Source organism: Zootoca vivipara, chromosome 4, assembly GCF_965207765.1.
Source record: "Zootoca vivipara chromosome 4, rZooViv2.hap1.1, whole genome shotgun sequence".
Taxonomy (NCBI): Eukaryota; Metazoa; Chordata; class Lepidosauria; order Squamata; family Lacertidae; genus Zootoca; species Zootoca vivipara.
This window is the reverse complement of record NC_142587.1, coordinates 77872718-77891461: the sequence shown is the minus strand read 5'-3', so window position 1 is coordinate 77891461 and position 18744 is coordinate 77872718. Positions and strand designations below refer to the sequence as shown.

At 41.1% G+C, this 18744-nt stretch overlaps 1 protein-coding gene across 3 annotated transcripts in view; it reads left to right on the top strand.

Moving 5' to 3' along the window:
• B3GLCT (beta 3-glucosyltransferase) overlaps positions 1-7829 on the top strand; it is a 70461-nt gene extending 62632 nt beyond the window's left edge. For all 3 annotated transcript variants that reach the window (XM_088668235.1, XM_035114907.3, XM_035114902.3), the window contains 2 exons: positions 100-244; positions 5415-7829. In XM_088668235.1, coding sequence (XP_088524361.1) covers positions 100-244; positions 5415-5576 — 307 coding nt within the window. In that variant the 3' untranslated portion in view covers positions 5577-7829. The remainder of the gene's footprint in view (positions 1-99; positions 245-5414) is intronic.
• Positions 7830-18744: the final 10915 nt, after the last annotated feature.

Genomic DNA, 18744 nt, shown 5'->3' with positions numbered 1-18744 from the left:
TCATATTTGGTGCTATCATTTTGTAATTGCCGTAATCATTTGCACCTTTTTGCAGTGATATAACAGTTAAAACTTTTCTTGTTAATTTTGTCATTTAAGGATGGTTTTCAGTAGAGCAGCAATCGAAAGATTATTTGCTAGTAAATGCCGGTGTTACAGCAATGATGCCCCTGATGATATGGTGATTGGAATGTGTTTCAGTGGTTTAGGAATTCCAATAACACATAGCCCTCTCTTCCATCAGGTGAGTATAATTTATTAATTTTTATTACTCATAGGTCCCAGGGCAGATAGCAGCATTAAAGCATAATATTAAAAACGGTTTACGGTAATCAAAATAAGGTGGGTTCTAAAAACATGAACCTCAAGTACTGCAAGAGAAGTTTGTAATTTTGGGGCAAGATCCAACATCACACCAGTTGATGTGGCAGAACTTCCCCTTGCTCTCTGGATTCCTGCAACCCACCCCCCCACCCATCTCCTCTGGAGCTGATGGAGGGTGGAAGGGGAAGCCCCATTCCCATTCCCATTCCCATAATTCACCCTTAAACTGCTTTTGTAACAGAAACACAATTTCAGTGGGGGAAAAACATTTATTAGATTCTGAAATGGGAAATAATATTAGTGAAATCTTGCTGCACCTACATAGTGTCTTCTCTTGTCAGTGAACCCGGGATACATGGAAAATTGCAAACTGAAAATACCTCTGGAAGTGGTATAAATAAATTATAAAGCCTTCACTCTTATGCACACATACCCACTGAAAAAATGGAACTTTTGAGTAGATATATGTATTGTGTTATAAGGAGTAGAAACTCAAAAACAAACAAACAAAACCTGCTTGCTTGCTTTTGTTTTTTGCTAGAGAACAGATGTAAAACTTTTCAGAATAACAGGGGAGGAAGGAAATGTTAGCTGAACAGGCTATTAATATTGCAGTGCTTAAAAGTGTACCACATTTCTATAAATAGGTATATCACCACATCTTACTTGGTTCTGGCAGAATATATATATAAAATAGTGTCTTGCCTTACTCACTTTATAAACTATAATTAAAAACCTATCAAAGAATTGTAGAGTTGGAAGGGATCCTGAGGGTCATCTAGTCCAACGGAAGGAGAGTCTGCCAACTTGTGAAGGAATCTGTTCCACTGTCAACAGCTCTTATACCATAGGGTTCTCTCACAGCTATTCTCTTGTTTCACTCCACAGCTTTTATATTTAGCTCTTATGGTTAAAAAAAAATAGCAAGACAGATGAATTTTTCACTATGGTTTAGCTTTTTAGGCAAGGTTTGTTTTGCTTAGTTTCTGCTACGTATAGCTACGTACAGTCATACCTCTGGTTACGTTTGCTGCGGGTTGCGTATTTTCAGCTTAAGAACGCGACGGAACCGGAGTGTTTACTTCCGGGTTCTGCCGCGCAAGCATGCGCAGAAGAGTTCTGCGCGCTTCGCACATACGTGGAAGCACCACTCCGGATACGTACTTTTCGGGGTGAGAACGGCACCCCAGAACGGATCAAGTATGTGTCCAGAGGTACCACTGATTTAGTTTTCTCACAAAAAACATGCTTTATTGATTTGCCAAACCTATTTATTTCCCAAAAGGCAATGCATGTTTCTATCTGTATATTAATACAATATGTAAATACTTGTTTGAGTACATATATCTAGAACCTGATTGTAAATGTAATATGAAAACTGTAACAAGTGTGACCAGGTAAAGTTGAAATGTGATTTAAATAACAAAGTATGTTTCAGTGTTGTTGGATTAATTTCATAGGCTGATGCAGACTTTCTTGTTCCAATAGAGCATGTGCATAAGCCTTCTACTTCCTTGTTCACATTAAACAACCATCTTCCTTCTGAAGGATGGTTTTAGCCTCTATTTAACAGACTCTGTTAGAAAGACCAAGGACAATTTCATTTGAGATTTGTATGTCCTTCTGGAAGATGTGGATTACAGGGAATTAATATATCTCCTCAGATCTCAGATGAGGTCAGCATATAGTTTATCTAATGGAATCTTCTCTTTGACTCAGACATGGGATCAACAGTTTAAGATCGGAAACTCAAGTCATGATTGGTCCTTTATTCTGGGGCATTTGTTGCCATTATCCCCACTGACTGGTTACTGACAGTAATGACGTAGGCAGAACCTGACATACTAGGTGATTTATTCCAGCCACAGGAATTCTGTCTCCCTTGAGCCCAGAAGTCACCCAGTTCTTCTCAACTGAATTGCAGTTTAGCTTTCATTTCCAGAGGGGGAGATGAAAGGGGTATCTCTTGCAGCAAAACAACAACATGTATTGTGACATCTTAAAAACACTGATTTGGCTTAGCGTGTCATCCGAGTGGTTTGTCTTGCTCCAGGCAAGTTTTACAGCTCATGACTTTGTTTTCAGCAGTGCAGCAGCAGCCAGACCAGCAGAGAAACAAAGCAGTTGTGATCTCCTCGCTGGGAGCTTACATACTTGTCTGTTCACTCTAAATTATACTTTGGCTTAGCATTTTGTGCAAACCAGCTCTGTCACTAGTGATATTAACTATGTGAGGGACTGTCCACAACTAGTCTTTTTAAAATTTCCACTAGCATTGTGATACCTTTAAGTCTAACATATTTATTATGGCATCAAATTTAAAACAAAGTCACATGTTTCACCAGTGCAGTGTTATCTACTCTGACAGGCAACAGATTCCTAGGGCCCCAAACAGAGATCTTTCACATCACTTCCTCTTACCTGGTTCATAAAGAGAGAGAGAGAGAGAGAGAGAGAGAGAGAGAGAGAGAGAGAGATGGGCCACAGATTGAGCCTAGGACCTTTTGCATGTAAAATAGGCACCTAACCCCTGGACTATGGTCTGTCCCCTCATAGTCCCCTGTCCAAACCATAAACATTAGAGATTTAAACAAACAGCATGGAATTAGGCATAAAACCAAATTAGTGTTAATCGCTAGCTAAAATTCAAGTCTGTATTTGCCATTGATGCTAATACTTACTATAAGATTTTGTCCAGGAATCTAGTTATATTCTGATTTCAATCTCAACAACATAGCAGAAGCAATTAAGCAGAATACAGACTTTCTCTAGGTATCTTCTCTATTGGAACAACAGCAGCAATCCATGTCAGGGCCTTGTGAAATAATAGCCCATTCATTTTTATGCAATCCGGGTTGCTTTTCTTTCCTGGGGTTCAATTACATATTTAAATTTCAATTCCACAACAACATGAAAACAAGAGTTGAAGGGGAGACATCTCTTTAGAATAAGCTGCCCTTTTAAAATAACTGCCTGATTACAATGCTGAAGTGTTGCTGAGGTATAATTAATTATTTTGTCATCTAAAATCGCTTTTATTTCCTTCACTAGATTTACAGAGGCAAATTTAAATATTCAATGGCAACCAGTATGTGTAAATTTGTTTGCTTTGGCATGAATACCGGTACTTCACTAATGTGCACTGTTGCATTATGAGACAGTGAAAAGTAGATCCTGTTGGGATGCTGAAAAGGCTTTCATGAACAAATTGTTTTTAATTGTCTCATTCTGTTGGCCTGATCCTCAATAGACTTTGCAGATTAGCAAGAGCCCCAGGTGCTTGATTTGTATTGTAATAATGTCACTTATTGATCATTCAGCACCATGATTGTGTTGGTAATCAGATTCTGGTACTGGAAGAAAAGTGGAATTTGATTTCACTTCAGGAAGTTCAAGCAAGGATGGAAGGCTAAATTATTCTTCAGTGATTTCAATGCAAACTTGAATAATGTGGAATACAATAAATGCTAATTAATTAATTACATCCAAAAAAGTATATACCCTCCTTCAGCAGAGCTTTCAGGGTGGCTTACAGAAACAAGATGAAATGCATAAATAACAACTGGTTAAAATAAAATGTTATATAATATGAACCCTGAGAGAATTTTTTTAAAAAATCACCTGGCACTGAGGTGACAACAATGTTGGTATCATACAAACAGGGGCGTAGCAAGGGGGGAGCGGAGGGGGCGGCCCGCTCCTAGCTCCGGCTTTTGGGGGGCAGCACAAGTGGCGTCGCTGGCACCCCGCTACATAGCGCACATGCGCAGCAGCACTATGTAGAAACGCATACGTAGTACGTAGTGACGCTGCGCATGCGCGCTACGTAGCAACGCCCCGCCCCCCAGGTGTGCATCATGTTTGCTGCTCTGGGTGCCCGAGCGGCTTCCTACGCCACTGCATACAAATTTCCCCTGAGAGGGAATTCCACAAACAGGGTAGAACTCACTGTGAAGGCTCTTAGTCTTACCTTGGATGGTGGAAGTCCTGGGAGGTGGACCTCCAGTGGTGACCTTGGTACTTGGGTAGTTTGGTAAGGGAGTAGGGGTTCCTTACTGAGTCCTAAGCCATATAGGGCTTTAAAGGTGAAGACTTGCACTCACAAACTGGAAGCTTGTGAAGTTCTTTCAGTACTTCCAAAATATGTTCCCACCAGCTGACTCCAGTGAAAATACACAGTGGCATTTAATAAATGTATTGCATGGGAGCTCCAACCCCGTGTTGCCAGGCTCTCCTGGCTGCTGAGAAATCTGGGGAACCATGATGTTTAATAACAATGATTCTTGCCACATTATGTAGTTAGAACTGCCCCACAGGTTTTTCCTATAGCTAACATTATGGTCACATGATTCAACCCAAAAATCTATGGAGGAGTCTACTAAAAATGTGTCTAATCTCCCCCTACACAAGATACGAGAGGTGTGGATATATATTTTTCAGAGGAATATTTTTGGATCATTACTTCAACAGTTTTTGCTTGGGTTTGGTGTATTTATTTTATCTAGTTGACATCTTCCCTTGCTTATCTTGACTAGAATAGGCTTTTATCTCAATTGCACCCTTCATTTTCATTATGCTATACTCTCAACTCTAAACCAGATCTCTCTCTCAGTGCAAAATATGCAATATGTAACAATAAAACAACTTGCATCTGTTTCTCTTTCCTTCAGATTATAACCTATCAACAAAATGGTTTTATAGTTAATGGATTATATGTGAATGAAGTGGTTATGGTTCTAAAAATCTCTGTATGTATTAAGCTAGGTATATGCAGATTTGTTTAACATACCGTACATACAGGAAGAAACAATGTGGCTGTTTTATTAGCTGTATGTGGACAGTCAGATCCTGTCTGTTGGAAACATGCCAGACCAATTCCACTTGGCGTGTTGGATCCACACTGGCACCCGGTCTTACATGCATAAAGCCCAATGTTCAAACATACTCTGTATATGCAACCCCTACCATGCATATGGTCCAATTGTCTTCACTGGGCTTGACCTCCCTGCATAAAGGCATCTTTATGTGTGATTCTAGTAAAAGCTTTCATGTCACATGAAACTCATTGTCTCTCTTTCCACCTTTTTTAGGCTCGGCCAATGGATTACCCAAAGGACTATCTTTCCCATCAAGTTCCAATATCATTTCACAAGCACTGGAATGTTGATCCGGTGAAAGTGTACTTCACATGGTTGGCACCAGAACAGAAAGATTTTCAAGATGGACGTAAACATGTCAGGGATGACTTATAATCTTTATATATATATATAATAATATATAAATATTGCTGTAGGTTTAATATCAGAGCACTGCCTGAATTTTGTTGTTGTATTTATAATGATTTGTTGCCCACATTGTATTGAAGACTTAGGGCATGATCCGGTCCTGCTTTTGGCACACCCTCCTGTTTTCTCCCTCTGGTGTACTAGTGACATGCATCACGTAACTAGGGAAGGCTGGGCAGGGGTGTGGGGAGGGCGCACAGACCCCTCTTCCCTTGCAGTGCTTCAGCATTCCTTTGTGTATGTACCAATGGTGGGAGAGGGAAAACAGATATATATTGAGCCCTATGGGACTCCTCCACACACAGGCACACACTAATACTGCGTCCTTCCTTAAATATCCCCGTCCAGAATGAATTAAAATATATATCACACGCTCACACATTCATACATAAACTCAGTAAATCTACACACTGCAGGTCTTTTACTGTTAAATAGCATTTAGTTTTTGAATTTTGTAAACATCCATAAAATGTCAAATACGAAGTTTTTTTTTTTAAAAAATATTTTTAAAATGAAATTTCAATGATCAGCCCCCTGTCCTCCTTGGTTCTATCTCACCACCCTGATTGTTAGTAGCATATTTAGGGGCCTGATGAATTCCTTTGAGGGTTTATCCACACTTAACCTTTCCCCCTGTTCTCTTCAGGCATAGGTCCGGGTGTTACAGCTCTGTGTCCGAGCTCGCTCTCATTCTCTCTCTCTCTGCCTTAGAGCTTTCCCCGCAAAAAACCCCCGCTCTTTAAAGCTGAAGCGTAACAAACTGCAATTTGTAGTTTCCACAGATTGCCATTTGCTCTGGACATGGAGGTTTAAAGCGCTGCCTGGGAAGTGCAGAGGAGTCCTGAGTTCCAAAGGATTTTGTGGGTCTTTTTCTGTTGGTATGTAAACAGAAGGGAGGTTAGAATTAGTCTATCAGACTAGAGAAAACTGGCCACAAGGTGTCACTACTTCGACTCCAAAAATCTAATTACACTTCCATTAACAAATGTATCTCAATGAATCTTGGAAACTTACCTCTGTGATACTTAACCTTCCTTAAATGGCATTATGTAGTTTGTATGTACAAGACTGAACTCTAGTTTACATCCATAGCTGAATGTCATCTACCCCTTCCTTTTATTGAAGGGATACTATAAATGTGCCTGGCGTGCTATGGTCCATGGGGTCACGAAGAGTCGGACACGACTAAACGACTAAACAACAACAACTATAAAAGTAATTGTGACATGCTGAAAGCAGCTTTTTAAATTCAGATTAAGACCAAACCAAAAGCAAGGCAGGTGGGATGAGTAGTTATGAAAAACTTCACCACCGTCCATGAAACACACACAAATGTTTTCAGCAATTACTTGTTGAGAGAATTACAAATGGGACAAAAATGCTGGCCAATTCAGATTGGAAACGAGAAACGTTGCACTCACTCTGGTTTTGCTTCATAATACCATAATGTGCCCTGATACGATCAACTACAAGATCTCTGAATGGCTGGGATTACCTCAGGATGAGAAACCACTGATTTTTATTTTATTTTTTTTGTTCTTAAAGAACCTGAAGTTACAGATCCTGGAAAGAAGCAGTTGTGAGTATGGGGTAAATAAGGAACATTAAAAAGACAAACAAGGACTCCCTTTGTGAATCTTCCATACCTTCACCCACCAAAATTTTGTGGTTGAAAATTAATTGCAGTCCTCCTAGTAAAGATTTTTATAGTATCTATCATGATAATCTTAACATTTATAACAAAACTTGTTTTGTTGAAGGCCAATTGGGGTTGCCTAACCTAATGTTACTTGCTGTATTTTAACCAAATACAGGGTCTTAAAGCCATATTGTATAATTGTTTTAATATATGTTTAAACATGGTTAGCACAGCACTTCATTATGTTCCAAAGCAAAGCAGTTTCTTACCATTGGCAAAAATGGGACAGGATTTTTTTCTGTCAGGAATTACTGAAGCAGTATGCGCACGCCTGTGAATGTAGCTTCGGTATTTTTAAGCGTGCAAATGGTGAGCACATTCTAGATGGACAAGTGCTTGAATTGGAGGAACCAGCATCTTCAATGCTTTCTCTTTCTTCCCTCTCTCAGTGCCTTAAACTATAGGTATTTCTAATCAGATATTCTATGTTTTTGAACTGTATGGGGTATATTGTTATTTATGTTGTTTCAAACTGTGCAAACCTAAAATGGAATAAAACACAACTGTTTAAAACCTTGAAATGTATTATACTAGGACTTCTTGCTTGGTCAACAGAATAATAATATATAATAATAATAATTTATTATTTATACCCCGCCCATCTGGCTGGGTTTCCCCAGCCACTCTGGGCGGCTTACAACGGAAAAATGAAATAAAATAATTAAACATTAAAAGCCTCCCTAAACAGGGCTGCCTTCAGATGTCTTCTAAAAATCTGGTAGCTGTTTTTCTCTTTGACATCTGATGGGAGGGCGTTCCACAGGGCAGGCGCCACCACCGAGAAGGCCCTCTGCCTGGTTCCCTGCAACTTGGCTTCTCGCAACGAGGGAACCGTCAGAAGGCCCTCGGTAATGAACCAACAACCCCTAGTAGTTTTTATGTTCAAATAAGTAGGGGAAGCATATGAGAAAATGCTGCATGATGAATTGGTGTGGCCTGATCGTTTGCTTGTTTACTCAATGTGAATGCTACTGGATCTGAAGAGACCCACTTCCAGTTAAGTGCACTTATATGATTGCAGACCTAATAGGGTCTGGAAGGTTGGTGTCCCTGAACAATTGGATTGAAAGCCTTTGCAGTGAAGTGGAACACCTTTGCCTCCTAAGTCATAATGGAAAGGAAAAGATAGGTGATTGCAAGAATGAAAACTGTCATGTATCCATAAAAATCATTTCCCAGGGAAGATTCAAAACTTCAACCATCTTGTTACGTTTTTGGCATGTGTCCATCAGAGCAGTTCAAGTAGCCTTGAACTGGCTACTCCAGCTGGCAGGGTCTCCAAGGTATCAGACAGAGGTTTTTGCCAGCTCTGCTACATTCAGTGTTTTAAATTGAGATATCAGGAATAGAACTTGGGGCCTTCTGCATGCAAAGAATTTGTTGTACCATTGATAGTGGCAAAGATTCACAAGGTAAGTGATTACATTACACTTCTTAGGTCTCGGGGAAGCATTCTGTGGTTGAAAGGTTAAAAAAAACATTTTTCATTACAAAGCAGAAGTCAATTGTTTATTAGGAGTGTCTTTTGATGCAGCATTTCATTCCTATGGAAGCCTGTGCTATGAATTACATATTTTTTTCAAAGTCTTGGATTGTGCCTGGGATTGTGGGAAAGCAGAGTGGGATTTACATAGAAGAATTGGTGAGAAGCAAAGGCGTTCTGACGTCACTTGTGCACAGGGTGGGGCGTGGGGCCATGTTGTGCGGACACCCCATAGCATGTGTGCACAGCTGCTGCAGAACATTGAGGGGACCTGGCCCCTCCATTGAAAATTTTCAGGTGGGACGGTCCCCGCCCCCCCCCCCACTTGGCATACCTGGCTGGTGCAATTTAGGAATCGCCTTATGCCAAGCTACAACACAGGTTCTTTTAACTTAGTGTTGTACAGTGGTACCTCTACGTACAAATAACTCTACTTAAGAATTTTTCTACTTACAAATGGAGCTCCGTCCGCCATCTTGGATGCGGTTTAGATAGGATTTTTTCTACTTACAAATTTTTAGATAGGGTTGCTTCGACTTATGATTTTTTTCTCCCAATGCATTCCTATGGGATTCGACTTACAAATTTTTTCGACTTACAAATGTGTGTTCGGAACGCATTAAATTCGTAAGTAGAGGTACCACTGTATACACAGACAGGCAGCGACTCTTCAGGGTTTCAGGCAAGACTGCCTCCCTACCTGGAGATGCCAAGGAGTGAACCTGGGACCTTCTGCATTCAAAGCAGATACTTAAGAAAATGTGGGAAGGGTCAGAAAAGTGTCAACCCTCATCACCAGCAATTGTCAAGAGTGACAGCTTCAGACCTTCACTGTAACATACTGTATTGGCCTGAATATAAGCCTCACTCCCACCCCAACTCTGACTGAAAAGTTAAAGTGCAGCTTAAATTCGTGACCTTACAAAAAATGGCTTTTATGATATTGCTACTGAAACAGACATACGGTAAAACAGAACGGATGTGAGTGCCTACGGAATTTTAAGGCAGCGGCTTATATTTGGGTATTGTCTTTTCTTCTTCCCCCCCCCCCTTGAATTTTAAAGGTTCAGCTTATATTCGGGTGCAGCTTATATTCGGGCCAATGCGGTATATTGCATTTAATAATTAATTCTACTTCCTGTGAAAAAGGGGGACAGATTATTATTCCGCTTCTCTTCACATTCAAATGACCCTGAGTCGACTTAGTTAGAAGTTAGACTGGTGTGTGCTTGCTCTGCTGTATGGAAATGGCAACCGGAAAATGTAATCGGGAGCAAACATTTAATGAGATATTAGATGAAGCACCTGAGATTATACATTTGTGATTATAATGTGAGCTCTCTCCTTAGCTTGCTATGTGCTGTCTTAAGATATTATTCTGGATGTCGTGCAGTTTTACTAGAGTTCTGTCCAAATATTGCTACAAGCTAATATGTTGTTAATGCAGCTAGATTCATGGATTAAAATGGAGGCATACAGAATACCTATGTAATGTTTGCCGATTACTTTCTTTTAGTCGTTTTAGGACAACCTTCTCTCATGTGAACCTGTCCAGATATTAACGGGGAGAGCTAATCTATGGTCCTCTGATATTGCTGAATCCCAACTCCCACCAGCCCAAGCCAGTATAGCCAATGATCAGAGATGATGGAAGCTGTATTTCAACAACATCTGAATAGCGACAGATAACAGCACCTGTATAAAAATAATCCTCAGATCTGGGGTGTTCCCCCCATCCCAAGGGACACTCACCTGGCTCTGAGTCCAACCTCTCTTCAGTGCTGGGTGAAGCCTTTTTATTTTCTCAGTGTTTTAGCTTTTCAGATTGTATTAGTACCTTTTGACTGTTAATTATTGGCTGCTTCAAGAGTGGGATAGGAAATCTTTAAAACATAGGCAGTGTGGTGTAGTAGTTAGCATCTCAGACTAGGGGGACCCAGGTTGAGGTGCAAAATGTAATTTTAAACTACTATTAGATCTACCATATTTGTGTTTAAAAATTAAACTGTGGGAAAAGGACCCGTTTTAAGCACAATATAAGCAGATAAGATGCTGCTACAGTACATAGCAGATTCATTTTGATGCATAACCCCCCTAGGTGCTAATTTACATGGTGAATATTGCCAAGCCAAGACCTTTTGCTGTCACCACGAAGCAGAGCAAACCTGTGCTTACCTGAGAGCTGGAAATTAAAAAAACAAAACCTAAATGTGACACAACAATTTAATGAAGAGCAGAATATTTTCTCCATACCTGCGATCAGAGAGATATTTCAGAAAATGACATTTACATCATCCGGCTTATTGCAGTTTGAGAAATGCCTCTCTCAGAAGATTCCTGTAGGGCATAATGTGATTATGCAAACAGCTGTATGTAACAACCTCCAGTAATTAAAGTGCTGGTTTTAACACAGTATTCAGCTTGGACAGTTTAATTATGCCCACCGTAATTCCAATAGTGCACTAACTTTCTTTCAATGTGCCCATCTTGTGGGCAGCGATCCTCACAACTTCAGTGGTGTTTATTTCAGTGATATGTTATTGGCTTCCATCAGTAGCCAAGTCTCTTGTTTTCTCTGGACAATGGGCAGTATCCAACTAAAGAGAACTGCTAGTGCAAGGATTTCTGCTCCTGCAATACAACTTCCCCTCCCTCTCCCCACACCCTCCCCAAATCTGCTCCAGAGGGTCGGGCAGGAAAGCCCAGAAAAGATTGATGGGAGCACATAGAGAGAGGAGAGGGAGGAGAAGTTTCTTTGAGCAGCTAAAAGTTCTTGCACTAGTGGATCTAGTCAATTGGATCCAGTCCAATGATTTGGTCGTTACTATCAACTGCTGCTGTTATGGTGCTGGAGGAGACTCTTGAGAGTCCCATGGACTGCAAGAAGATCAAACCTATCCATTCTTAAGGAAATCAGCCCTGAGTGCTCACTGGAAGGACAGATCGTGAAGCTGAGGCTCCAATACTTTGGCCACCTCATGAGAAGAGAAGAATCCTTGGAAAAGACCTTGATGTTGGGAAAGGTGGAGGGCACTAGGAGAAGGGGACGACAGAGGACGAGGTGGTTGGACAGTGTTCTCGAAGCTACGAACATGAGTTTGACCAAACTGCGGGAGGCAGTGGAAGACAGGAGTGCCTGGCGTGCTATGGTCCATGGGGTCACGAAGAGTCGGACACGACTAAACAACAACAACATCAAACACCATCAAAGTGACACCAGGACATTGGATCTAATGTTCCTATGAGTTGAGCTTCACACAGGAAACTCACTTGAGACATTGGGGGGGTTTTTTTGCTGCTTCCTACTTTCCCCCTTAGAAAACCTGCCATGTGGATGGTTATATTAGGGGGTTCTAGAGGGGACCCCCTTGCTGCCACTTCTACTATTGGGAACTTCTTCCCAATTTGTGTAAATGCAGCTCCATAAAAAATAATAATTAGCAATGCAAAAAGTATTGAAACTGTATCAAAAGCACGAATAGCAAAGTGTCTAAAAGTATGCTATTTGGTAATCTTATTTTGAAATGTCGAGGTGGGCCTGGTTTAACATTTTGGAGTGTGACAAAGAGGAAGGAATATGCAACCACTACAGTATTAGGTCCCCAAGGACCACTGGCCATGGTTGGGACTGATGGGAGTTACAGTTCAGTTACCTTAAGTGTGGTGACCTGCCATAGAGTGCAGATATACATACAGTCGTACTTTGGTTGTTGAATGCCCTGGAACTTGGACGTTTTGGCTCCCAAATGCCACAAACCTGGAAGTGATTGTTCTGGTTTGCAGACATTCTTTTTGGAACTCGAACATCCGATGGGGCTTCTGTGACTTCTGATTGGCTGCAGGAGTTTCCGCGATTTGGTATTCGAACATTTTGGAAGTCGAACGGACTTCCGGAACTGATTCTGTTCAATTTCAAAGGTATGACCGCAGGCCACAGGAGGTCCATAGAACAGAGTAATAGTTGTTCATGCTATTTGTACAATTTATTTAGCAATTCATCCAAACTATTTTTTTTGTCCCATACATTCTTGTATAAATTGGTATAGAGTTATTGTCCTAGTGCTTATGTAAATGCTAATAGCCTACTACATTTTGTATAAACTCATTCCAAATGTTACCATATTTATGCATACAAAGTCTGCACCTGAAAGCAGCCCGTTCATAAATTCCCATTCATGTCATATCAGTCCATTAATTGAAGGCTATCATATTTTTATTTTTCCAATTCCTCCCAATTCATCCAAACTATTTGACAAGTTCATTAGGCCTGCAAACTATTGAGAAGCACATGGGGATGTGTGGATAGCGGAGAGAGGTCAATATGTATCCCTTAATGGCTGTCAACACATACTTTTTTAAAATTGAAATTGTGGATTCCATTCTGGCCATCTGCAAGGCAGCGTAAAACAACAACAACAGCCATATAGTAGCTTGAAAACGCACCAAAATAACTTCCCTAAGAACTGGAGCATATCAGCATCAACAACAGATACAGAAGAATCTGGATAAAGTTCAAGTGAAAACGAGAGAAGAAAAACTGCAGCACCAGAATATAAAATGCAACTGAGTACAGAGGCTTGGAAACATCCAAAGGCAAGGATTTCTGCCCGTTTGCCACACACACAGCAGTGGCTTCAACCCTCTGGAACAACTTTGCAGAGAAACGGGGGGGGGGGGATTGGTTGGAGAAGGAAGTTGAGGAAATGCCATTTTGTGAATGGTCCCACTTGAGGTTCTTAGGCAGAATTAGCTGTACCTAATTCCTCCTAATTACAATGGAAAACAAGCATCCCTAAGAGCACACTGGAATGCAACACAAAACTGTAATCAACAAAATGAAGTGACTTCATTAAGTAAAGATACCCAATTTGATCTAATTTTTCCCTTCACAGAATTAGGTTGACCTGGCTGTATAATATGACATATTTACAAACCAACTGCAACTCCCTTAGATTTGGTTGAATATACCCCCACCCCCTGTAGCATCCTGCATGTAAAGCTCAAACTACCTTAAATTACTAAATATCTGGTCTAGCTCCAAAGTGTGTACAAGAGAGGTTTTAATTTTTATGCTGGGTTCTGCCCACATACATTCTCTAAGCACAGCCGATGATGACATCCATGTTGCAATACAAACAGATGAATATTCAGGTAATTCTAATAACAAGTGTGAAAGTCAAACTCCTGCCAACACGTGCAACAGGACAATTGTCTCTGTAATTATTATCCTGTTGTTGATTTGCTGCTTGGGCATTTGATGGGCTTCCAGGGCACTTCTGGGGTCATGGTGTACTTGCAATTTCATGAAAAAAAGCAAAGAAAATGTGCCATTGGAAATGAAATGGATCAAAACAGACAGTGCTGTTTTTAATTGGGTTTTGGATCAGGTCTTATTAGCAGCTACTCAAAATGAGGACTTGTCTGCACTGGGTGAGGACATGAATCAAATTCAGAGGGCATGAGGCATTTCTGTCAGGAGAGCAGAAATGTACATTTCTGATTCAACGTCGTGTCTTCAATGACTGGTTGCTGCTGCTTGGTACACTGGATCAAGGGGGAGGCTCAATTGCCACAATTATTTAGCTATTTTGTTTATTTAATGTATAAACCTCTGATAATGATTATGATGAAGATTATGATGATGACGACGACAACAACAACGTCTCTGAGCAATTTGCAAAATAAAAACCATAAAATCACAAAGCTAAAAAACAAATAAAATTCAAATAAATCAATATATAAAAATGTCACAATAAAAATCCAGACTCAAAATACTGAAACAAAATCATGAGCAATGTGATCGTAGATGATGAATAAGTTTATACAAACTTTATTGCTTGTATTTATGCGAAGTCTGTCTGGAGCAGGCATCCCCAAACTTCTGTTTCAGTGTATCTGAAGAAGTGTGCATACACACGAAAGCTCACACCAATGACAAACCTAGTTGGTCTCTAAGGTGCTATTGGAAGGAATTTTTTTGTTTCGACTATAATAGAGAATACCGCTTTGAGGAAAAAAATGTAATTAGACAAATTGCACTTAAAAATTTATATATGAGGTGAAAGTTGCACCAAAATGCCTATGAATTTTCTTGATGTGGAAATGTGTGTGGAGAACTGAACTTAAGAATGGAGAAACGAAATTAATATTGACAGATTTGCCCATGGCTAGTCTCAGGTCATCGTCAAATAATTTCCCCAAGTTTCCTTACCTCTTGGATCTGGTCTTTGCTTTTTCTGTACCATCTGTTCACAGAGCGGTTACATCTGGTCCATTTCTCTCTCTCCTGTCATTTGGACACAACTTGGTGTTCTCTCATTTGTTACAACTTCTCGTCCTGATTACACTCTTCATGCTCACCTCTGCACCTCCCCTGTGTAAAGGTCTACTTGCAATCGTCATAGCAACCCTTTCTTGGCCCAGAAGCATTATTTAATGAGAAGAGATCTGAGCCACCCTAAGACAGTGGCACAGACTTTGTTAAGGAAAAACAGGTGGTGGCCATCACTTCAAAACATTTTTTATCTTGTTGCTGCTTAAAAAAAATAAAAATAAAGTAAAACCAGCTGGTAAGCAGAAGACAAATAAGTGGATTTCCATTCATGTAAACTAAGTGGGTAGCAGAGAAGAAAACAACATTTTCTCTGCAATACAGAATTTTGCAAATTGAGTTATGGAGAAACCCTGCAACCGCAGTAGATCTATGATAATTGCAACGGTGCAAAGAAGCCATTTTTCCCCCTTTCCCATTAAAATGAAGACAACAGAAAGTCTGAAGGACAATCACTATGCTGGATGATATCCAGAATTCGTCACACTCAAAGTAGACCCATTAATTTAACCAGCCTTTTTTAAAAAAGAGAGAGAGAGAATACTCAGCCATTTAAGAAACTGTCTAATAATAATAATTTTGCCACTCTGGGCAGTCTAGGACTGTAGCTCATGGTACAGTCAAACCTCAGCTCCCCAACACCTCCGTTTTGGAACATTTCGGCTCTCAAACGCCGAAAACCCGGAAGTAAATGTCCTGATTTTCAAACACTTTTCAGAACCTGAACGTCTGACGCGGCTTCTGCTTGAGTGCAGGAAGCTCCTGCAGCCAATCGGAAGCCGCGCCTCAGTTGTCAAACATTTTGAAAGCCGAATGCGCTTCTGAAACAGATTACGTTTGACAACCGAGTTTTGACTGTAGAGCATTTGTTTGCATGCAGAAGGTGCCAGGTTCAATCCCTGGTAACTCCAGGTAGGACCAGGAATCTCCCCAGTCTGAAATTCCCAGAGAGCCACTGTCAGTTAATGCAGGCAATGCTGAACTAGGCAGATCAGAAGCCTGACTCAGTATAAGGGAGCTTCCTATGTTCCTAAGAAAGCAGCCGAGGACATCTGCCATTCGTCACAGTCAGGGTATGCTGGCTTTAGGATCATCATAATTAATTACATCTAAGATGGGGGACCTGTGGCTCTCCAAGTGTTGCAGGACTACAAACCCCATCAGCCTTGACCATTAGCCATGCTGGCAGAAGCAGAGGAGAATCAAGAGTCCAACACATCTAGTGGGCCACAAGTTCCCCTTCCCTTAAACCCACATTTATTTTGTCCATCCTACAAGGAGCTAAAGATGGCAAACATGGCTATAATCCTATGCCCACTTACCTGAGAGTAAGTCCCATTAAACTAAGCTAAGCTAAACTAAACTAAAAACAGAGCATTTTGTTCTGGGAATGGGTCAGGGTTTCCACGCTGGTTGGCACAAGTGTTGAAGTATGTTTTTCATCCATATTTCACATATTTGTTGTATCAACTGGCTTTGTTCCATGAAGGGCAAATTAATGCTCCCTGGGGATTCTAGCCTAACATCCGACCCAATGTACTTTTGACTCAAGCATGCCTCACTGTTTCTTACTCCCAGAAAAGAATACATAAGATTGCAGCATTAGTGAATCATTGATCTGGGTGCCCGCCACGTAAGACACAACTGAGGGAATAAATCAGGATCAGGGCAATGTGTATAAAAGCTATTTATGCCTGCAAAGCTGATTGATCTTCTGTGGGGTCAGATCACCTTGGAAACCACAGATGTGTCCTCTGAAGCTAGGAGGAAAGTGATTCACTCTGAATGATGTTTGAGTCCGTAGGATGCCGCGATGCTCATGCAGCAGCAGCAAGACATAAGCATTGTGCGACCTTTCCACACCCTTGTTCAGATTCAAAAAGCACAGTGTCATTCCATTAATTCATTAACTGGTGAACAACATCACCCTCTTCATTTTATGGAAAGTACTGCCTTCAGTTTAAAAAAAAGTTGGTTCGGCCAAATAAAGCTACAGATAGCATTAAAACTATTCTGGCAAATAAGTGATTTGCAACAGGGCCCCTTAATACTGCCTAAAGGAAAAATTAGGACCATTTACATATGTGAATATTATGAGAATAATGGTTATAGCTACCCTAGTTTGATTTCTAATAACAGTATATTGGAGCTTGTGTGTGTTGCTCAGGTTTAAGGCAAGCGTTTGTAGCCTTTATTTCAGCCCCACAATATGGCTTGCCAGCTACCATTTTTCTTAATAGGGTTGAAGGATCAATGTGACAGTTTTGACATCATTGGAAAACCTGCCACTCAGTCTGTCTTCAACTTTGCAGTATCCCCAACATCTGTTTCGCAGCAGCTCTCTGCCAGTAGCTGTTATCTTGCCTGTGCTTTTGAGGGTGTTTTGACTGCTTCCACCAATGGTGCTACTTTAATCTGACATTTGAAAAACCCTGCACGTTTCCTAAAAAAAAAAATCCCAAAAAATCTGGTCTTTAAATAAGTGAGCTGAAGTTCTGGAAGCGTTGACATCGCAGAATTGGTGCTGAGTTCTAGGAGCTGAGACAAGTTGTAGCAGCAGCTGCTTCTTTTGTTAAAGTACTTTGTTTGTTGTTGGCAAAGCAGCTGCCCCAGTTATAATCAAGAAGAACAAAGTGACGTTTAGGTAGCTTCCTAAGCAGGGAATAAAAGGAACAACTTACTTTCATGTGACAGTTAATTTCAGATAAATAATAATGGAAGGCAGTTGTTTGCAACATCAGCGCGAACTAATCAGGTACAAATTCCAGGGGGGTAGACAAGTTGATCTGTTGCAGCAACAAGAAGGATGTTTTCCCTGCCTGAGAAGAAGGACAAAATAGGAAAACAGAAAGCTGCCTTATGCCAAGTTAGACCATTGGTCTATTTAGCTCAGTACTGTCTACCCTGACCGGAAGCAGCTCACCAGGATTTGAGGATTCGAACTGTACCTGGAGATGCTGGGGATTGAACCTGGGACCTTCTGCTTGCAAGGCTAACACTCTACTGGTGAGCTATGGCCCCTTCCCCATGATGTAAAGGTAAAGGTAAAGAGGCCCCTGACCATCAGGTCCAGTCGTGTCCAACTCTAGGGTTGCAGCGCTCATCTCGCTTTATAGGCTGAGGGAGCCAGCATTTGTCCGCAGACAGCTTCCGGGTCATGTGGCCAGCATGACAAAGCTGCTTCTGGCAAACCAGAGCAGCGCACGGAAACGACGTTTACCTTCCCGCTGGAGCGGTCCCTATTTATCTACTTGCACTTTGATGTGCTTTCGTACTGTTAGGTTGGCAGGAGCTGGGACCGAGCAATGGGAGCTCACCCCATTGCAGGGATTCGAACCGCCGACCTTCTGATCAGCAAGCCCTAGACTCTGTGGTTTAACCCACAGCGCCACCTGGGTCCCCATGATGACATACAGTTAAATCGTGCTACTGGTGGGTTAGCATTGATGAAACAACCAGCTTAGGGAATACAACACAGACCATGCGACACATAAACACATTCTCTAGAGCAACAGGGCTTCCCTCATCTCTTCTCCTTGCTCCTTTCCCAAATCAGTTCGGGGGGGGGGAATTGGAAAAAAAACCCCAGTACAACATGAGGGTGGTGGGGAGGGTGACTCAT